Source organism: Boleophthalmus pectinirostris, unplaced genomic scaffold (assembly GCF_026225935.1).
Source record: "Boleophthalmus pectinirostris isolate CB_2022bp ecotype Guang Dong unplaced genomic scaffold, ASM2622593v1 HiC_scaffold_12, whole genome shotgun sequence".
Taxonomy (NCBI): Eukaryota; Metazoa; Chordata; class Actinopteri; order Gobiiformes; family Gobiidae; genus Boleophthalmus; species Boleophthalmus pectinirostris.
The window spans coordinates 10,937,791-10,959,534 of NW_026571018.1; the positions used below are offsets into that span (position 1 = coordinate 10,937,791).

Below are 21,744 nucleotides of genomic sequence, written 5' to 3' on the forward strand. Positions count from 1 at the left end.
CACATGCTATCACAAGGTGGAACAGAGGAGAACTGTCTGAAAAAAATCACAATTACATATTTTCTGAGCACCACCAACACTCACAGACACAGCACATTCATATTAAATCCAGGTATCATTTGTTCATTCTTTTTTCAAAGTAAAACCAAAAATAAGAAAACGAAAAACTGGGATGTGAAACTGAGACTGGGACCAGACCGGGAATAGACCAGGATTGAGACCAGGACTCAGACTGGGACCAGACCAGGACTGAGACTGGTTGAATGGTTCCTGGTTCAGACCTGTTTTAGACCTGTTTAGATCTGTTTTAGACCTGTTTTAGTCCTAGGTCAGTCCTGATTGAGTCCTGGATCAGTCTGCAAAAGTCCGGCATCGCAGTTTAAGTCATGGAAATGGGAAATGGCCGTCATTTAAACTCAGAATCAATAACTAAAAAAAAAACAGATCATTATCCATTTTTTCATTCTGGTTTTGGAGACAAATAATGAAGTTTTTTTTTTCTTTTTTTTCATTTTCTTATTTTTGATTTTATTTTGAAAAACTAATGACCGAATGATACACAGATTAGATTAGGTAATGTGGATCTGTTGTCCAAGACTGACCTGGGATTTATCTGCAAAATGCTCTAACCACTGAAACACAACCACGGTAAACTAATCTATTTCCATGGAGACAGGGAGATGACGACCAGGGGCCTCATTTATAAAGCTTGCTTACGCAAAAATCCTTGCGTACGCGCTCTCTACGCCAACCGCGGTATTTACGAACCTTGACTAAGGCGTGGCTCTTTGCTTAACTCTACGCCAACGCGGGACCTCCTGTAAGTTCTACGCAAAGTCTGGAGACATGGGGAAAAAGCGACACTCGTGGAGAGAAGCAGAAGTGAACAGAGTTTGAGGAAGTGTTTGATTAGAAAATCCACGTATATTGAAGAATTACCTTCAGATTTGCGCATTTAAGTGTTTGGTTCGCCAATACACGTAGACGGGCTGTTTATTCCACTCATTATTCTCCACAATATTATACATTTGAAACTCATGCACGAGCGTGGCCACGTTCCCGGACCCGGTGTAGTGCAGTCTCCCAAAGTCCACACCGCGACCATCGACTTCTACAAAACACAGTCTGTGACCAACACAGAGGACTAAATAATGAAACGACCTGAGACAAAAACTCTTCCCTTGGACGCAGCAGAAGCCAGGCTTTGATTTGATGAACACAATTTTAACACTTTTACTTTAGTCTTTACACACCGAGCGCCAGAGTGACCCGAGTCTGCGGACAACACGAAGCCTACTGCCCGAACCTGACCTGAACCAAAATCTTTCCTATATTTTTGTGTAATGGGGAACTCTTGCACATGAGAGCTGCTCTCTGACTGTATGAAGAACAGAATAATGCCCGTCCCGACCCAGACCCACACTCACAGGTGAGCAGTTTGGATGTTTCGTGTGGACTTTAGTTGGCAGAATAACATCTGTATCTGATGTGTTTCATGCTAAATCTGTGTCCTCGTATCCTCGTGTCCCTCCCTCGCTCCTTTCCCTCTCCAGGGGAGGGCATCTGAATCTCTCGCACGCGCTCATAATTTGACCATTCAGATCAGCGCGTGCACGTATCTACGTGTATATGCATAAATATACAGGGCCAGTCCACACACACATCATAGACAGACTTAAAAATATAACGATAAAACTCTTGAAACAGCGAAAAAACACATGGGCTTTACTGCAAAGATGTGCTGCCTAAATATTATAAAATATTATTAAATCAACAGATGAGTCGTTGTTGTCACTTTTAGTTTTGTATTTATTTATTAAACCTTGTTTAATAAAGTCTTTGTCGTGATCACGTGGTGCTGCGTAGAGCGTCCTCCTCCCTCTGTCCCGCGTGTCTCGGTCAAACCCACTGATTATCGGCTCATGTTTAGGGAAATCTCATTCATGAGTGACTTTACATGCTCCTTTTATGGTGAGGTGGAGGTGTGGAGAGGGCGTGACGTGACGTGGGTTTACGTGCGCAAATTGTAGTTGCAGGTGGGATTTATGAAGCAAAGATTGCGTGGTTTGGTGCGTGCGGTGGGTTTTCTAAATATGGAGTTTGCGTGGCGCACGCCTCTCGTAGCTACTAGGCGTACGCACGAACTTACGACAACTCCTGCGCAGTTTTTTATAAATGAGGCCCCAGATCTTTTGCGAGGTCACCCTGCTTGGAGTAAGAATGCATCATGTTCAAGGTGTGTTTTAATGGTGCACTGTGCAGCGTTTCAGATGGAGAGTTTGCATGGAGATGTTTTTGCGTTGCCTGGTCTATTATATGTTGTATTTGTATGACATTAAACTTATACATCTCGCATTTATTCATTACAGGTGTTTCTATTGGCCAAAAATACAATAATTTCTTCTGAGAAAAGACCTGAATTCTAATGTGTAGTGCTGTAACCTTCTTGCCTCCCTGATGACGGATAGGTTTTAAATATACCGTGGAACACTCTAGACAAAGCAATAACATTCCCAAGGAGACAAGCGCTAGAAATGTTACGCAACAAACCAACAAACCAAAAAACCTGCTGTAATTGAGTAAATCGAAATAGATACAGAGGAACATGCAGGTAAAGCATTAATAGTTCCCACCTGTCCACCTGAAAAGTTACATAATGATCATTTAACTGTCCTCCAGGTTGTTGATTGACATTTTGACCTGAACTTGCTTTAATCTGAATCCACTGACCTCTCCAGTGTAATACATTATCTTGAACACAACAGTCTCAGCTGAACTATGGAGCTATTGTCTCCCTTTGGATTTGATCATATGCATATTTAATGTTAAAATATTCCCCTCCTCAGCCTCCAGCAGCAGCCTCATCTCCATACAAAAGTACTGCACACACTCCACCAAAACTTTACTGTTAAATTTAGACTTTTGCGAGTTTTAGACATGACTAAATTATGTATTTAAAAGTAATTGTATTCAGAATAATTGTCTTGTACTTATAGTCTTCTTGGGCAGTTTTTCCATTTTAATTATATTTTCTTTTAATCAGATAACTCCTAGAATCTAACCTATTTGATTGTGTCTGCTATATAGTCATAATCTATCTTTATGATATAATTTGCATATTTTAAATTGCAATCTAATCTAAAATCGCTTAATAAAAGTACCAAGTTTGCTGACTTTTGTGTTGGAAAACTGAGGTGTCCAGTGGGAGCTGAAGTAAATGTCATCACAACAAAGAGTCGCGCCGCTCCTGGCAATGTATTCCTGAGCAGTTGATTGGTACTTTGCAGTGACATCGCGTTGAGGGTGTTCTACATGCATCTCTATGGTGGAATGTTCAGTAATTACCATGGAGACACAATGCACACATTAACAGACACTGTCAAAATGATTTAAGATCATCTGAAAACTCAAGAAAAAATTGATTTAAACCACATATTTTTCAGGAGTCTACAAGCATTTAAAAGTGACTAGCTTCTAACTGTAATATTATTAGAGAGGGACTTGTGTTAAAATACAGCACAGATTAAGGCTACGTTTATATGATGATGATCTGAACAAAAGATGCAAAAGTGGCGTCGCATCTTCACTTTTTATTCCGCATTTAGAAGAGCATTTTCTGGAGGAAATCTGCGTGCATACGGTGAAGCAAAAGTGTGTGGAATTCGATTGGATATGTATGCCCGGCGGCTAGGTGATGAACCTAGGTGGTGATCTATGTGACGTAAATGCATACGCATCATGAGCAGATCTGACCAGAGTTTTGCGTCTTGAGCAGGGTAGATGGAAATGATACGGCGGAGCGTATTCAACTTTTCCACTCTGGAGGGTGGTTTCAAATTTGTATGTTTTTCAGCCCCAAAAATGCCATCACCGTCTAAATGAAAGGCAATTCTGATAAAATATTTTGTTGTTTTTTTCCACAAACAGGCCCTTAATTGAGTAACAGAGATTCAGACAGAGCAGTGCTTACAGTTAGAATCACAACCCGGGACGAATGTTGGTGACATCTGCTGCAAAGTATCAGTAAAAACACCTGTAATTCCAGCCAAAGCAAAAACATCTGCATCTGGAGCCAAACATGTTGATACCCCTCGACCAGAAAAGGTTACATAATGGACCTTTAAATAATCATTTCAATCAATCAACAAAGCCAAAAGGTTTCAATCAAAAACTTAACAAAAAATAAATAAAAAAAAGAGAGAGAAGAAAACAACTTTACACTTATTTTTAACTTGTTTCATTATAATATGAATTAAACTTTCTTCTCAGCTTTTTTTGTTGTTTGATAACCAGAGGCAGAACCAGACTGAGAGCACAGTTGGTTCCAAAAGCATTAAGAGGGATTAAATATACATGAACAGTCAAAGCTGGTTCATTTGTTCAACATTTTCTTTCTTTCTTGTTTAATAATCAGTGGTGTTGCCGAGGTGACCCAGAATTTGCTTTAAGTAAAAAAAAAAAAAAAACACATCAAAAGCATAATTTTAGCCCAAGTTTGACCTGTTTAATGAATAAAGAGGTGGTGTAATTATAGGCTGATGCTTTTAGTGCTTTCTGCTATTTTATAATGTAATAATCACAGTGGTAAGATGCTTTTCTACATGCAAAATGATAAAGTAGCCCTGTATGACTAATGTGTGGTTTTATTTTCAGGACATAGGCAGAGATGAGATATTTTTGGCAAACAAATGGGAATCTACAGTTATCACATTTGAAGGGTGTCAAGCCTTGCGTAATATGGGCCTAAAGGGCTTGTATTATGCTATTTTCCATTCTACGTTATAATGTTGTTTCCTCATCATAACATATACGGAGTTGTGTTTTGTTTCATTCACACATTCAACACACAAACCCTGCATCTTTAGGCGAAGTGCTCCTCTGTGTTTTTAAACTCCATACACCTTCACTAGAATCATTTGGGTAACTTCAGCCCTGGAATTGCCAATCTGTACTGAAATAAAAGTAGAAGTAACCGTTAACTTGAACTTGAACTGCCACTTCATAACATTATGAAGTGGAACGGAGCATTTTGAGCTTTGGAGACATAGACAAACTAATAATAAAGGCTTACTCAAACATAAATGAAATGCAATATTACGCAAAACTGATTCTTGTGAGCTTCAAGCCATGTTATATTGTTGTTACCTCTTCAAAAACACCTGGAGTTATATTTTGTTTCATTCACACATTTGGGTAATCCTTTATTATTAGTCTGTCCACACATTCAAAGCTCAGTGTTATTTGTTATTATTTCCCTCCACTTCAGCCCTGGTATATTATTGTGGCAGTGAGCATATTTTACAATAATCCCTTATTTAGTTACTCACACACTGCTGGCTGGTCCCTAGACTGTATAAAGAAGTGGACTAAGGGAGCTTGACGTCTGCTGTAGCGTTAGGCTCCAGTCAAATGAATTCACAAAGGCTAATGCTGATTGAGAGTATCATAGCAACCAAAGAAGCTGTCGAAGGTACCGCCCCTTTCCACACCTGTTGGAGAGGGCACTTTGCAACGCTGTCAATCAAACCTGTTGCTAATGTGGGAAAAGAAGCAAGCAAAAGAAGGTCCCCGATTTGTTATTAATGTTTATATCTTGATTTATGAGGGAGGTAACAAGAACCAAGATGGAAAACTGTGTAAATAAAGTAATAATTTAATAAGCAGAATTGTAAATGGTTAAATAACAAAAGTGGTCTAAAATATATACACAAAATAACCTAAACTAAGAAACAAAATTAATATTTAACATGTTTTGTGCCAAAAAAAACTGGTCATGTAGGTCTATTAAAAAAAAAAAAAGTGACTAAACTAAGGGGCACATAAAACAAAACTAAACTGCGAATGTCCCAAAATAAAGTCACATTAATCCACAAACAGAATCAAGTGACAACTAAAAATGCACAAAACAGAACTAAACTAAACTAATGGAAACCCAGCATCTTAACATACAAAATCAGCACAAATCAAAGTGACTGAGGCTACATTTATATGATGACGGCCTGAACAGAAGACGCAAAAGTGGCTTTGTGTCTTTACTTTTTATTCCATGTTTAGACAAGCGTTTCTGGGAGGAAATCTGTGTGCATACGGTGACACAAAAATGTGTGGAATTCAATTGGGTATGCATGGCATCCAACGTGAGCAGATCTGATCAGAGTTTTGCATCTTGGGCAGTGTAGACGGAAATACTACAGTGAAGCGTGTTCAACTATTCCTCTCTGTAGGGTGGTTTCAGATTTTTGCTTTTTTAAGCCCCGTTGTCACCATCTAAAATGAAAGGCACTTCCGATAAAATATTTTGTTGTTTTTACCCGCAAGCGTTCTCGTGTTAACAGGCCCTAAAACACACAAAACAAGTCAGAGAACTGGAGGCCTGGTGGTGTAACACAGACAAAATGGCAAAATAAAAACACAGGGTCATGTAGAGTGGGTTAATATGAACATTTTAAGACCAAAATGACAAGCCTGACAGCAGCAGTTATGGAGAGAGTTATCAATGGAAAGTGAATTGGGGCCAGATTCAGTGGAGCCTAAAGCGCAACCATAATCACTTCCTATTTTGAAAGCGGCGGCTAGCGGGTGAGATTATGGACTGAACACACCACAGGCCCAAATGTCGATATTTAGCCTAAAAGCCATGTAAATTTTGTACGAGACACACACAGAGAGTCAGACAAACTCAAAACACTTTTATAAAGTCTGCTTTGAAAAGAGCTGAGGAGTTCACTACCTGCTGCTTTAACGCACTGCTCTGGCTAAGAGCACCCTTCAAAACTAATTACTGCAAATATTCCGCAATATAACAAAATCACTCACACACATTTTTAAAAGATGTTTTCTTTTTAAATTTATATCTTAGCTGGAAGTCTGAACACCTAATAGAGGTTGACCACCACTTGAGAATTAAATGCTTCAAATAACTTTAAAAGACTAAATTTGATTTATTTCTATACAGCTTTTCTGATAACTTGGCCTCATATCTTTGGAAAATGAATCAGCATTTTAAGTATAACAAGAAATTATTTAGTCAATGGCAAATAAGTGCAATGTGATGATTATAGAGATCAATTAACTTTTAATGTAAACTGTGTGAAGATGATTAGAAATGACCTCAAGACACAAAATGGGGAGGGGCACTATGAAAAAAACAGGACTAGTTCATTTTAAATGATTTGTAGCAGTTCAAAGTTATTTCCTAACACATTCCTAGCATCCTAATTTATGATTTTATATATATATTTTTTTGTTGTTGTTGTTTTTTCAGAACCCAGAGTCAAGTTTTATCATCAATCTAACAAAAACTAGCATGTTAACACTTAACTTCCATACCTTCCTTCCTTACTACGCTTTATATTTAGATACAGAAACCATGTAGACTTATTTGACCCAAACAGCTGCTTTTACAATATATCTGTACTGTAAAATTTGCTTAAATACTAGACGAAAATTAGGTACAGTTGAAATGAGGATAATAGTAGCTCAGTTGGTAGAGTGTTTGTCCTCTGATCCAAATGTTGGCAGTGTGATTCTAGATCCCACAAATGAAAGCTGTTGTTGTGTCCTTGGGCAAGACCCTTAACCCATCTCGCCCCAGTGTGTGCATACACTGATGTATGAATGTGTGGGTGAACGGTTCCTTGATGTAAAGCACTTTGAATGCCTTGAAGGTGGAAAATCAGTATGTAAAAATATGACCATTTACCATTTTACCAAGAAAAGACTGACATTTTAGACATTTAAGACTCATTTTAGGATCTTTGAATGTGATTGGTCGAGAGGCAAAAGTAGCAGACTGTGATTGGCTGGCAGTAACACATGGGAAGAGGGCGGGGTGAGGAGGAAATCGGCATTGAGTTTAGATTTCTACTTAGTTTAAAGTTTGTGGATAGAAGGGTTCTGTTTATATTATTCACCATTACCCACAGTGTAACCTCTGCATGGCGTTGACTTGTTGATAAATCACAAATGTTTACGGTCCTCTCGTGGTGTTATTTAAGTCGTTTTTTCCTTGTAGATGGAATATAGAAATACAGCCACACAGTCTGCTGCAGCTGTGAATTCCTTTGGTGAAAATGAGTTTTTGGTTGGCACGATCCATCATCGCGTCGCGTCGTCTGCCTCTGAGAGTTCTGTACTTGGGTGGATTTATGTCCCAATTCAGCTGCCGTAGAGAGCGATCATTCTCCTGCTCAAATGTCTCCTCAGCTCACCTCAAAACTTTGGGACAGATCTGGAAATAAAATAAATATCAGAACAGAAATTTCAGAAAATACTTGAATTTCACACACTTTAGGTTTAGATTACTGTTTATTTAGTTAATAGTGCATTATTTACATTTTATGGTGGAGATACTTTTGCTTTGCCCGGAATGTTCGATAGTATGGCATTAAAAGTACTGTAAAGAGAAAAGCAGATGATTAAACCTCTCCAAACTGAATAAATGCAAGATAGACAGGATTGATGCCATGATATGGAGCATTCCTGGCAAAATCATGCAGACACACTATTATGAATGAATCAGTAATGGCCTTTATTTGTCAATTTCTTCACATGTACATACAAAGTAATTGAAATTGGACCTGTTACTCCAGTCGTACATTACAAATATCCAATACAATACAATACAATATGACATTGGGAAGACCATGTGGACCGGACTGGAAGACAGGTAGCAGATAGGAGTAAACACTGCAGCGTAACATGAGGATGGGGGAGTGAGGGGGGAAAAAAAGAGAACACCCCCAGACCATGCTCCTATCTGGACATAGTATGGTAGAGTACACAAAAAAAAAAAAAAAACACCTCCATGACAGAGTGTTTGTTAGTGATAGTTACAGAGTGGACTTTAATTAAGGTCCTTTATTACGCAGACTCTTGTAAGCTTTATGCCGTGTTATAATTTTGTTACCTCCACAAAAACATCCAAACACACTCATAGTTGTGTTTGTTTCTTTCACAAACATTAGCTCAAAATGACATGTTATGTTGTGGTAGTTTTCAGCTACCTTCAAGGGCTGAAATCATCCAAATGATTTAGATCAATATTGTACTTTAAAATGTCCAAATTATAACATTATGATCCATGTGTGTCATATATTATAACTATAGAGCAAACACTAGCACCATATGTCTTCTTTATACCAAAACCGATGAGTTTTGAAGATGTTTACTTCAGTTAAGTTCACAGAAACATATTCCAGCTAGATTGTGATAAATGTAGTTACTGTAAAACAATGTGGATTTTTACATGATAGTTTTCATGTTTTTCAGGTTTGGATGTGCGGAGGCCGAATGGAGGACATCCCCTGTTCTAGAGTGGGGCACATCTACAGGAAGTACGTCCCATATAAGGTCCCAGGAGGAATCAGCCTCGCCAAGGTAATAGAACACTAGCACATACTCTACGATATAATTTTTGTTTTCTTGTTCCTAGACTTTTACTCCATAGGACAAATTGTGCAAGTGTAAACTGAAGGTAAACAGCGGGTTGCTCAAGACAGGACTAAACCACTCAGACTTTCAGACTTGTAATGTTTTTTTTCTTTACACAAAATTTACTCTTGTGAGTTTAAGCGATATTATAATGTTGTTACTTCTTCAAAAACAGACCTGGAGTTGTTTTGATCTGTCCACACATGTTTGAGTAACCTTTTATTATTACTCTGTCTATATCTCTAAATCTTAAAATGCTTTGTTTTCTCCTTGTGATGACAAGTGGAGCACTTCCTGTATTACCATATGACATCACAACGTGGAACAAAGTTTTATCATCCACATTAAGATGGATGAAAAGTCAGTTAGTTATGTAGCAAATTTTGGTATATTTCATCAATCCAGGCCAAAGTTGCTTGTCTAATTTACACAATAGTTTTGAGATGTAATAAAAAATATCTGTAACACCTCTATCTTGTTAACTTTTTACACTTTCCAAAAATTTTGTTCCTTGCACTCAAATTGTTCTTGGATTTTTTAATTGTTTTTCTCTCAAATCTTTCTTTACAAAGTACAGACTGATGCAAAACTATATTACCGTATATACATTTATACCAGGTACTATCCCACTACACAGAAGTAATTAGAAAACAATTAAATGTCTACTTCTTTCTTCCTTCTTTACCTGTGGACTGTAGAAACAAAAGGAATTCACTTCAAATCATTATCATATTTTGAATCTGAACTACATTTAGCAATTGGGCCTTTCTCATGCTCATGTAAGACCTAAAAATGTTGTTTATGGCAGCATCTGTATGAGCAATGTCGCTTTCAAAAGCACAAATTCATGCTTTCAATGCATGTTTTTCTGTACAGCTCTGAATGCATTTGTGTTTTGCATCAGTGCGAGTTTAAAGCGCTGTTTTGAAGAACTCAAATGGCCATGCATAGATCTGACCCTGTAGATGAAAAGTTACATTTACATAAGAAACTGACAATGAACCCGTTTGAAGTAATGATGATTTTTTCTTTCTTTTTTTTTTTTTTTTTAAAGATCAGTGCTGACATTTTGAATTCCAAATGATTTTATATCTGTAAATGAAATGGCTTTATAAGGTTAACGGATGTAACACAAGACATTTCTATAAAATCTGTTCTGACATTTGAAATATGCAGCTTCTGTCTGTAATTTCTCTATCAAGGACACACTGCAAATTAATACTTTCAAATACAGTTTGTTCACTAATAGAAAAGAATGACCATATTTGGAGCTATCCAAGGTGCTGAACTGAACTGATTACAACTTCTTAGTAGTGGTGGTATGTAGTACTGCAACTACTACAACTATGGAGTAGTAGGAGTAGTAGGAGTAGTAGTAGTAGTAGGAGGAGTAAGAGGAGTAGGAGGAGTAGGAATAGTAAGAGGTAGTAGTATTAGTAGTAGTAAGAGGTAGTCGTAGTAGGTGGTAGTAGTAATAGATGCTATTGTAGAATAAAATGTAGTAGCCCGAGAGTTGAAGAGGTATGATTCAGGGTTGACCATTCCACTCTAATCTAGTCCTGTCTGGTCAAAGTCTAGTCCATGGGGAGGAAGTATTATACTTCTGATGCCATAGGCCAAAATAACTGAGCCGGCAGTGAGTCCCCTCGGTACAACACAGAAATGCATTTTTTTTTTTTTTTCATAACAGTTGCACATACAGTAGTAGTAGTAGTAGTAGTCATAGTATTTGCAGTTTCACAAATGGTATGATTCACAGCATTACTGTTCAAAAGCAATGCACCATCTTTTTACATGTTTTGCCTAGAATGCTCCATAGTATGCCATTAAATATGTATCTTGGATTTATTTTATCACAGATGTTTTTTTGTTTTTGTTTTTTTTTTTTCTTCAAATTATCTTAAAAATAACATGCATTCTTACTGTGAGCAGGGTCACCCCTCCACAGATCTGACCTGAAACGTGACCTGGGGTTGTCGCATTTCTCCATGGAGTTCCAAAGTTAATGTCTTACTATGATACAATATAGGCAGAGCAACAACGTCTCCATGAAAACAAGAAGCAAACCCTCCATCAGTGTAGACTGTATTTAAACCCCTGTCCTTTGTTTCAGAACCTGAAGCGTGTAGCTGAGGTGTGGATGGACGAGTACGCTGAATTTGTTTACCAGCGTCGCCCTGAGTACAGACACCTGTCGGCCGGAGACATGACGGCACAGAAGGAGCTCAGAGCCAAACTCAACTGTAAAAGTTTCAAATGGTTCATGAAGGAAGTGGCCTGGGACCTGCCCAAGCACTACCCCCCAGTGGAGCCCCCTGCTGCCGCCTGGGGAGAGGTACGAGACCACCAACACATAAAGACAATGGGCCTCATTCATGAAAACCTCTTACGAACAAATTTGTACTTAAGTTTCCTATGAACATTTTTGGCCTTCACAAAACTTTTTCTGAACTGAAAATGGAAGAACAAATCCTACGAACAGTCAGGAGCACTCATAAGAACAACAATTTGACAGTTTCAGAATAGTATTACTCTGATAATGCAATTAAAAAATCTATTTCCTGCATGACTGTATGTTTAACATTTTCTTAAATGATTTCTTATAAAAATACTTATTACTATGTGATGATCCAATAACATTTATGAGCAGTTTTATAGAGCCTGGGGTCTATTTGGTCTAACAGGCTTTACAGGGTGCAGTGAGCCTCAGTCTGTCCCCAGAGTTTTCCATAGGGACCACTGTTACAGCCCCGAGCCTGAAAAACATTACAGATTTCTACTTCAATGAGCAAAGCACTAAACTGTTAATCTGAGGTGAGGGAAATGCCATTTTGTTTGTAAACGATAGATGACCAATGAGTTCCTTTGTTTCAGATGTGTTACTGAAAAAAAAAAATCTGGTTGGACTGTCATGTTCAGCTCTGGCTCGGGGCGTGACGAGGGAGTCCCTGTGTATAAGAAATACAGAAATATCATTCTGGATTTGCCTGGCAATATGTCATGTGTTTTCTCTTGTTAAACTTTTCTATTTTGTGAGTCTGTCATAAATTTGTCAGTAAGCTATCTACTTTCATCACCTTTATGACTTTAATTTTTACCTTGTCATTTTATAAATCTGATGTAATTTATGTCACAGTTTAAACTGCAGTTCAGCAGTCAGCGCATTATTTTACAGACTCAACTTTTGAATTCTTGATTGACAGCTGCGTGGGAGATGAAACTAAGTAATTTCAGAAATCCTACGCTTCCAATCTAATCCGATGTTTTATGATAAAGAAACTCTGCAGAGAATTAATATCAAAGCAAAAGAAAAACAGAAAATTAATATCAAAGCCAAAGTAAAACATACAAGCAAATTCGCCTAACACTGGAGGGTTTAATCTTTTTTTTATTCTGTTGTTTTAGACTTCAAAGTGCAGAGTACAATTTAACTCCCCTGTTTTAAAGAGAGACACTTTTCAGATCTTATAACTGACAATAACTTTAACTAACAAGTATATTAATGTTCAGAATTAATGTAATATATACCATTTTTAAAAGGGTTAAGAGCCGTGTCTACAGTTCACGTCACTCCTTCAGGAAATGTTAAAGACATCAGCTGCAAAGTATCAATTGCAGTTTTAATATGGAAATGAATTTCAACACTAAGTATATAGTCTAGAATATAAAAGTATTTCAAAAAGGCTGCAAAAAGGGCCAATTAAAAATGTTACCACATTTTGTTCAATACCTCAACCTCAACCTTTTGCAGGCAATTTAGCTGAAGCCCAAATGATCTTCTTTTAGTACCCAATATATTTCATTGTAGAACAGAGTAATCGTTTGCTATATTTTAATTCATGGATGGAGATTTTAGCTGTTGCTTATGAGAATGCAAATAAATAGCTTTTGGGGCACAGATCACATAGATAATAACTGATTGCTGATTGATTGGTGAACATGTCTTGTATGTTTGTGCAGATCCGTAATGTGGGCAGTGGGATGTGTATGCAGATCAAGCACTTTGTCTCTGGGAGCCCCATTCGTCTGGACACGTGTGTGAAGAGCAGAGGGGAGGTCAGCTGGAGCCACGGACAGGTATCAGCAAACTAAATATTAACATTAGAATCGGTTCAGTTATCATTTTTAAAGGTGGTACATTAGTCTAAATGAATTCTCATGAGCTTTATGTTGTGTTTTAATGTTGTTACCTCCTCTAAAACAGACCTGGAATTGTGTTTTGTTTCATTCACACATGTTTGAGTTATTATTTTTTATTTGTCTGTCTACATCTCCAGAGCTCAAAATCCAAAAGTGGTAGTTTTCCTTTTACATTCAGTACTATAGAGACTAGCAGTTCCAGTATTCCTATATTGCCACATGACATCACAAGGAGGAAAAGAGTGTTTTCTGTTTGAGAGAAGAACTAAAGCCTAAATATGCAGGGTTTGTGTGCTAAACAAGTGTAAATGAAACGTCAGATGTGTGGAGAGGTGACCCTGCTCATGATTTATTAAGCAATAAAAATACCTGTAATTGAATAAATGCAAGATAGATACTGTGCAAAGCAATAACATCTTCATGGAAAAAACAAAAAAAAACACCCTCCACCAGAAAAGTACATTCAATACAATGAATGAATTTCCTTCATGAGGTATCAATAAAGTAAACCTTAAGTCAACTTTAAATTTATTCTGAACTGCTGGCTGGCAGTGGCCACATAATCACAATTTTGTTCCCTTTTTGATGTATTTAGGTGCTGACTCTGGGCTGGAGGGAGGACATCCGTGTTGGAGACCCTCTACACACCCGTAAAGTCTGTTTTGACGCCGTGTCCCACAACAGCCCCGTCACTCTGTACGACTGCCACGGTATGAAGGGCAACCAGCTCTGGAGATACAGAAAGGTACAGAACTTCAGTCCTTTTATGTGTGACATTTTGATAATTTTTCACTATTTAAAAGTTATTACAGTTTATTTTTTAATTGTTAAAGATCCTATATGACACAAAATTTACTCTTGTGAGCTTTAAGCAATTCAGTGAAGCTGTATAGAGTTTAAAAACACAGTGGAGCACTTCCTGTAAGATTGTGTGAATGAAACAAAACACAACTTCCGGTATATCTGGTATATCTGTAATGAGGAAACAACATTATAACATAAATCAGAAAATACTGTGATGTAGACCAGTGTTTCCCAAACTTTTTTTTTGTGGGGACCCATATTTTAAAAGTCACAAACCTTTGTGACCCAAGTCAATAGACATTATTCGTAAATCACAAAATAAAGGTGGATTTGACCATTATTGAACATTAATGAGGATATTTTATTGTTGACTGAGTGATCATGTCATCATAGTATTACTCAAGTTTTAAACAATGGAAAATAGTAATTAAACCAGCAATAAAAAGATCCATAAGTCACCTATTTGGACATTACATGTAGCCCATTTCTTTTTCTTTTCAACATTCATTCAACAACCAGCACCAATCTTTGGGAAACAATTATACAGACCCCTCAAGTGTAATGGCAATTTTTCATCATTCTGAAACCTGTTGATAGGCTTGTAGTGAAACCTGCTTGTGGATGTGTAAAACTCATTGCTACAGCCTTATTATGGAACATCATCTCCATGGAGACAGACATCTTTAACTTTTTATTTAATTTGAGATTCTTTGAGGTTATGAAATTTAAAAAGCAAAACTATTTGAAAAACACAAGCATGCCCCTGCCTGAAGGCCAAAAGCTGAACAAACCCATTACTCATTTTCAGTTACCAAAATGTTTCAAGTTGTCCAAGGATAAAAAGATCCCACATAGAATTCATAGCAGACATATTTTAAATTATGACTAAAATAATTTGCTTAATACTTAAAAAGTCCGTATTACGGTCTTTTCTGATTGGTTATAATGTTGTTTCTTAATCATGAACAGACCTGGAGTTGTGTTTTTTTTCATTCACACATGTTTAACGAAAAAATCCTGCATACTTACTTTGTTATATTGGATAATTTCTGCTCTGGAATTTACAATCTGGTGGAACAGAGCATTTTGGGCTTTGGAGATGCAGACAGACTAATAATAAAGTGTTACTCAAACATGTGAATGAAACACAACACAACTCCAGGTCTGTTTTTGGTGAAGAAGCAGCACTGCAACATGAGTAAAAGTTCACATTGCGTCATACAGGACCTTTAAAGTTCTTTGGAGTAAACTTTGATAGAAAAAATAAGTTTATGATTGATTGTATTGTATTAGACGTAATGCACAATTAGCCTCACCTGCAGCTAATGGCTTAAGGAGCAGTGTGAGTCAAAGGCACGAGAGGAGCATCCATCTTCCTTTTATTTAGTGTAATATTTTGCAGCTGTGGCATCCTCTCCGCCAAACCAATGTGCTGTGGTCAGCTAAGCTCCATTTAAGCCAATTAATGAATCACTTGAGTTTGAGGAGGCCATCTGTTAAAAAGATAATTAAATAAACGCCGCAAGGAAAAGTGCGAGAGAGCTTTTTTGCACAGAGAAAAGACCAGTTTTCAATAGAGATTGTTCTTTATGTTGATGTCACTTAAAGTAGTTTCATGTTTTCTTTGCTCGAGATGTGCTTTCAGTTATGGTGTGTAATGAAGCCCATTCAACTTGCTTTGATAACACGAGACTACTCCAGTGTTCTCTCACTATTACGAAAATAATACACTATAATTGATACTCATTCGCCATTCAACATGGTCACTTAGCAAGATCTTTCAAAAAGTAAAGGAGGAACATTTTCTCAGAATATAACTGAATGCCTAGTTCCCAACAAAGGCTTAATTGTGGTCCTTTGAATCTCAATGCAGTGCAGTGTTATTGGCTTCCTGTCACCTTTAGAGAATCTGAGACTGTTAAAACTTTTAGATCCAGACATTTTATAAAATCAGCTTTCACTGCAGTGTTGTTAAAGCCACAGTATGTAAGTTTTTTTTTTTTTTTTTTTTTTTTTTATTTATTTATTCTCAAAAACTCCATACTCAACACATGCACAAACACAAAACTACACAAAAACCACTGGGAAAACAATCATTAAAGATCAGTCCTGTCAAAATGTCAAAAAAAAAAAAAAAAAAAGTATCCATAGCCATTTAAAGTCCAGTCCTCTCATTATTATTATTATTATTTTTTTTTTTTTTTTTTTTTTTCTATATTATCTACTCATATTCTTGCCAAATGAAGGGCCTGAAAAATAGAAATGAATACTGATTGATTGCTTGGGTGATAATTGTAATCACTGTCCTCTGTTCTCGTGCAGGACCATAGCCTGTACCACCCGGTCAGTAACAGCTGCATTGACAGCAGTCCCACAGAGAGGCGAGTCTTCATGAACACATGTGACCCCTCCTCTCAGAGCCAGCAGTGGATCTTTGAACGGACCAATTCCACCGTCCTGGACCACTTCAACAGAGGGGACCCTCACTGAGCACCGGACACAAGCCAAGATGTCTTCCACCAAACACAGGCAGCTAACAGCTAGCTCAAACTACTGGGTAAGACTGGGTGAAATTGCTACAAATAATATGCTTTGAATTTTACTTTCCTTGAAATGATTTTAAATAGTTTGGCCGTATTCAAAAGTGAGGAAGATAAGAGTGACTACAGCAGAGGAGCAGCTTGGAATTATTTAGATAACACAAGAGATAGTGAAGAGGTGAGAGAGTGAATACAATAGTTAAAGAGGAGAGGGAATGATAGTATTTTTGTCATATTGCAGAGCACATACATTTTAAATATGTCAATTTGTCTTGATATTTTACAGATGAATGAAGAAAATCTTATTCCTGAGATGATCCACAAACCAAATAATGAAACAAGAGTCAGAACAGATGGACAGTCGTCATAAAGCACAAGGTATTAGTTGTCTGTATCCAAAGGGCTTGTCTTTGTAGAGATACATATGTGAAATTTTCCACAATAAGCCATTAAACTTTTCTTTCGGTTGTTTTTATTTCGAAAAGAAATATCTTGAAAAAAACATGCATTCTTTTTGTTAATACTATATGGTAATGATTCACAACAACTTTCTTGAATATGGATATTTTAATTAGCTTACAGTAACAACGAATTGTAATTTTCATTTTTGCTCCTGCCCACATCTGCAGTATTTTGTCCCAATCCCACAAAATGGGGACGTTTGCTTTCTGAAGCTCTATCAAACACGAAGAAGCGGAAAGGAATTGTCTAAAATGTGTGTGAGATTAGACCACATCCACAAGTTTAGGCTGTGTAAAATGTTTTTATTAAAGCCAAATAAAATATCCAGCACAAATGATCTATAATAGGCAAACATTAATCATTTGTATATTTTACTTTACACTCATATTTAGTTCACTGGACTGCAGTTTAACCTCCCACTCGCCCGCTCCCACATTGTGCAATCCTGCTCCCACCCGTGCCTGCAATGAGCTTTCAAAATGTGTCCTGAGCCGGACTATTTTGCGTGAGTGCAGGGCTCTATAACAAATTTCAAGCAAAGTCAAGTTTATTGAATGAGTTCTCTTTGGTGCTCAGACCCCGGAAGAAAACTTTGCAATGAAGGGCCTGGCCGATAAGATGGCATTTAGAGGACGACTTTTCCCCGGGGACTCGACACTGGAGGTGGTGGTGGGGGGGGGGGGGGGACAAGAAGCCGAGGTGGGGCACAGCACAAATCAAGGCGACCATGTATCTGCAATGTGGGTGTAAATTGGACAAACTGGGCGCTGATTAGTCGAGGAGGAGGTGTGGCACGCAGCAGGTAGGAGTATTTGGAGTGAGGGATGAAGACTGAGGAGCTGGTAATCTCTGGAGAGGTGGTGAGGTGGGAGTGAAGTTAGGTTTTCCAGGCTGAACTTACCCTAGCTCCATAACAAAAGTTACAAGTATAATAAGTATTGATCATGAATAAATATTGTTCAGCCCGTTTATATTGAACGATAAGTTAATATAGTAATTATTGTGACAGGTCTAATTTTTCATTTTATTGTATGTTCTGCAGGATGGACTGGTGTAGCATGGCACAATGGATTATACATTTATGCATATACTCTTGAGTGCACTGAGAGCCTGTGGATTCTTCTGGTGTGGACACAATCTACCTTTGCCTTCAACCTCCTGTTCTGGGACCTGCTGCTGTTCTTCTGCATTTACAGACGTTATCATGGACAAGTGGAGAGAAAATGCAAAATCATATCAGCATTTATCAGAAAGATGTTTTATTTTTGATGTTTTATAGTGTATTTTATTACATTTTAATAAAGCCTGAATGTTGCAGTTTGGAGTGTCTTACTTTTATACTTCAGTTGCTTTGTTCATATAAACTTAATTGAACATTTATTATTCGCTGGAAGCTATTTTTATGTAACACTCTCTGAATGGCAAATTAATTGGGAGTGATATAATTTGTTTACATCATGGACTGTATAAAGAAGTGGACTAAGGTAGTGTGACATCTCCCATAGCGTTTAGCTCCAGTCAAATGAAGCTCACTGAGGCAGGCAGTTATACGAATGAATATGGAGCCATTTTTGGAACTCTGTCCATGAGTATAATAGCAGCCAACAGTGGAGACAATTTTACATTAAAAAAAGTTATTTGTTACCGCTACAAATTACTTTCCCCATAAAGTAATTGAGTTAGTGACCCATGCTGTAAAAGTAATTAATTACTCAGAAAAGTAATTATCCTTTTATTTTTCATGTTATGTACTATTGCCTGGAAAATCGAGTTTGGCTTTAATGCAGTGGCTCCGTTTCCATCTTGGCTAGAGCTCACCCTAACAGCAGCGAGAAGTGTGTTAGCATGTGATGATGTGAGGCACTTCTTTAGATACGAGTTACTTGAGACAGACGGTATACAGCACAGTATACACTTAACATACACATTCTTGCCCTTTATTTCAATGAGGGAGAAATAGTGTCGGTATTCCCAGTTTGAAGACTCTCCCTTTGAATGTCCCTGGTTTGTCGTTACCATCGTCCCATTCACACTGAGTTTGTCTTGTCTAGTCTGAAGTGTGCGGGAATGAAACAACAAGGCTGCTTGAGCAGAGACTCCGCCCACCCAACTTCTTACCCAATCATGTTGGCCCTGCTCTCTCCTGAGCTCTCCCCGCTCCTGCTGATGATGTGTGTCTGTCCGCTCCATGAAGCCTGACACTGTGCCACCTCATTCAACCTGACTGTAACGTGCCACTTTGCTTTCCAAGTAACGATAACAGAGTTGTAAAGATGGGGAGTGTAATTAATTAGATTACTCCGTTACTAAAAATGTAGTGCTGTTAGTAGTGCTGTTATACTTAAATGCGTTATTCCCAACACTGGCAATCAAAGAGCCAATCTGGAGCAAGGCGATTGAAGACGACGCCCTTTTGGAGTTTTCAGCAAAAACATTAGCTTGTGGTTGTAATTTTATTTAAGAGGGACTTGTTTAGCAGGACAAACCAGCTCACTTGTTGTAGTTCCAACTAAATCAGTTCTTTCTGGTCAGATTGTGTCAAAATTGATTGTGTCAAGCCTGAGACAGAGCCGTGCTTACAGTTCACATCACACCCCCAGGGAATGTTGACGACATCAGCTGCAAAATATCAACATTAAAGCCCGTCAAAGTACTTCTTCTTAACAATTCCACTGACCTACTTTTTCCTTGTGTCTTTGAAAGCAGCACCCCTCTTCTCTTCCTCCTCTCAGTGTCTCAGAGTCTTATTGGAAATCTGATAAATCCAGGGTCAAACAAACTCATCACGCTTTTGGAGAAGAGGGAAGAAGAGTGAGCCTGCCGCAGAAGTCCGTCCCTCTCACTTTATTGACACTGTAAGTCCAGATTCAATACACCACTGAAAGTATTGGAGGTCTGAGTCTGCAAGGTCAGATAAACATACACAGTGCACAGGCCTGGGCTTTCTCTATTCACTTCAACAGCACCGAGACTGAATGACCAACTGCACCAGTATTATCACAGATGGGTCAGGTCCAACTGTACTGGAAATGAGTTCACAGCATACACACCTGGGGAAATGTTTTTTACAAAGAAACATGTTTGGAATATGTTGTTGCTAGTGAAGAGTAAAGGCCACCACACACTACTAGAGAATTTGCCAGATTTTGGCTGCGATTTGCTTCTTCCCAAGTTCAGGGAAATCCGTGTATCATTCGTTCATTCGTTTTTCAATATAAAACCAAAAATAAGAAAACGGAAAAACAACAGTTTTCTTCGCTATTTGTCTCCAAAACCAAAATGAAAAAACGGATAACGATTCGTTTTTTCAGTTTTCGATTTTGTGTTTAAATGAAGAATGGAAAAAACGATAACGGCCGTTTCCCGTTTACGTGACTTCCGTGACTGCGATGCCGGACTTTTGCACCGCATACGGACTGAATCAGGACGGATCCAGGTCCGAGACCAGACCGGGACCAGAGCGGGACTCTGGTTCAGGGAGGCCTGACCTGGCTTTGTGTCTTCATGTGCAATTTTGAAGCCGCTGTGCTCCTCATATGTGTGTGTGTCAGTGTGACTCTGAGCTCCTCTGTCAGATCGTTACCACCAAACATCAGCAACACTACAGTAAGAGCCAGTAAAACAGTGTCAGGGGCAGATGGAGTGACAGACACAGAGACAAGATAAAAACTCAGAAAACAGTGAAAATAATGACATTTTATTACTCACCTCTCATAAAGTTGGAATGTTAAACTGCAGCATTTAATTCCATAGAATTTGTTCCCCACATGTAATGACAAACAATCCACAAAACAGCGCTGTGAATCGAGTTTGAGGCATTCTTTAAAAGTAAAAAGGAGAGAGTAGTTCCTTATGTGTGTCTGTTTGCATCCACACAGTGCGCGGATTGAGGTGAAGCTGCAGATTAGTGATAGTAGTGACTCTACTTCCTGTGTACTGTGTATTGCACTAAGCCCCCAGGTTCCAAAATGGCCGTCATTCAAGTCAATGGGCTGAGCTCAATGGCGCATGATCCCAGCTTAGCCTAGCATGGCTAGGTACTTCCGTGGCCGTGGGCCGACGAGCATGCGCAGTTTCTTTTCTCCCACGGGCACTTGCTGCGACCACACGCACGGAGCGCGGGATCGTGTATCACGTGATCGCTTTGACCAATCAGAGCGAGAGGAACTAGAGCGGAGCAGTGCGTAGCCGAAGCTAACGATTATAAAGCTTTTTTTAAGAACACTCAGGATTTTGAGCGAGAAAAAGTTTATGATCTAAAAATAGGTAAAATCGCCAAAAATCCGATAATTTTGAAAGCGAGGTGACCTGTCAAACGAATACGAGCAATTTGTGATTTATATTGCGCTCTATGTAAAAATCTTGT

The 21,744-nt window shown here is 38.2% G+C and overlaps 1 protein-coding gene across 1 annotated transcript in view; it reads left to right on the forward strand.

The window, feature by feature from the left end:
• Positions 1 to 17,125, forward strand: part of LOC110156444 (polypeptide N-acetylgalactosaminyltransferase 10-like) — a 63,893-nt gene extending 46,768 nt beyond the window's left edge. The window contains exons 8-12 of the mRNA XM_055148521.1: positions 9,271 to 9,378; positions 11,546 to 11,767; positions 13,393 to 13,509; positions 14,168 to 14,317; positions 16,699 to 17,125. Coding sequence (XP_055004496.1) covers positions 9,271 to 9,378; positions 11,546 to 11,767; positions 13,393 to 13,509; positions 14,168 to 14,317; positions 16,699 to 16,866 — 765 coding nt within the window. The 3' untranslated portion in view covers positions 16,867 to 17,125. The remainder of the gene's footprint in view (positions 1 to 9,270; positions 9,379 to 11,545; positions 11,768 to 13,392; positions 13,510 to 14,167; positions 14,318 to 16,698) is intronic.
• Positions 17,126 to 21,744: the final 4,619 nt, after the last annotated feature.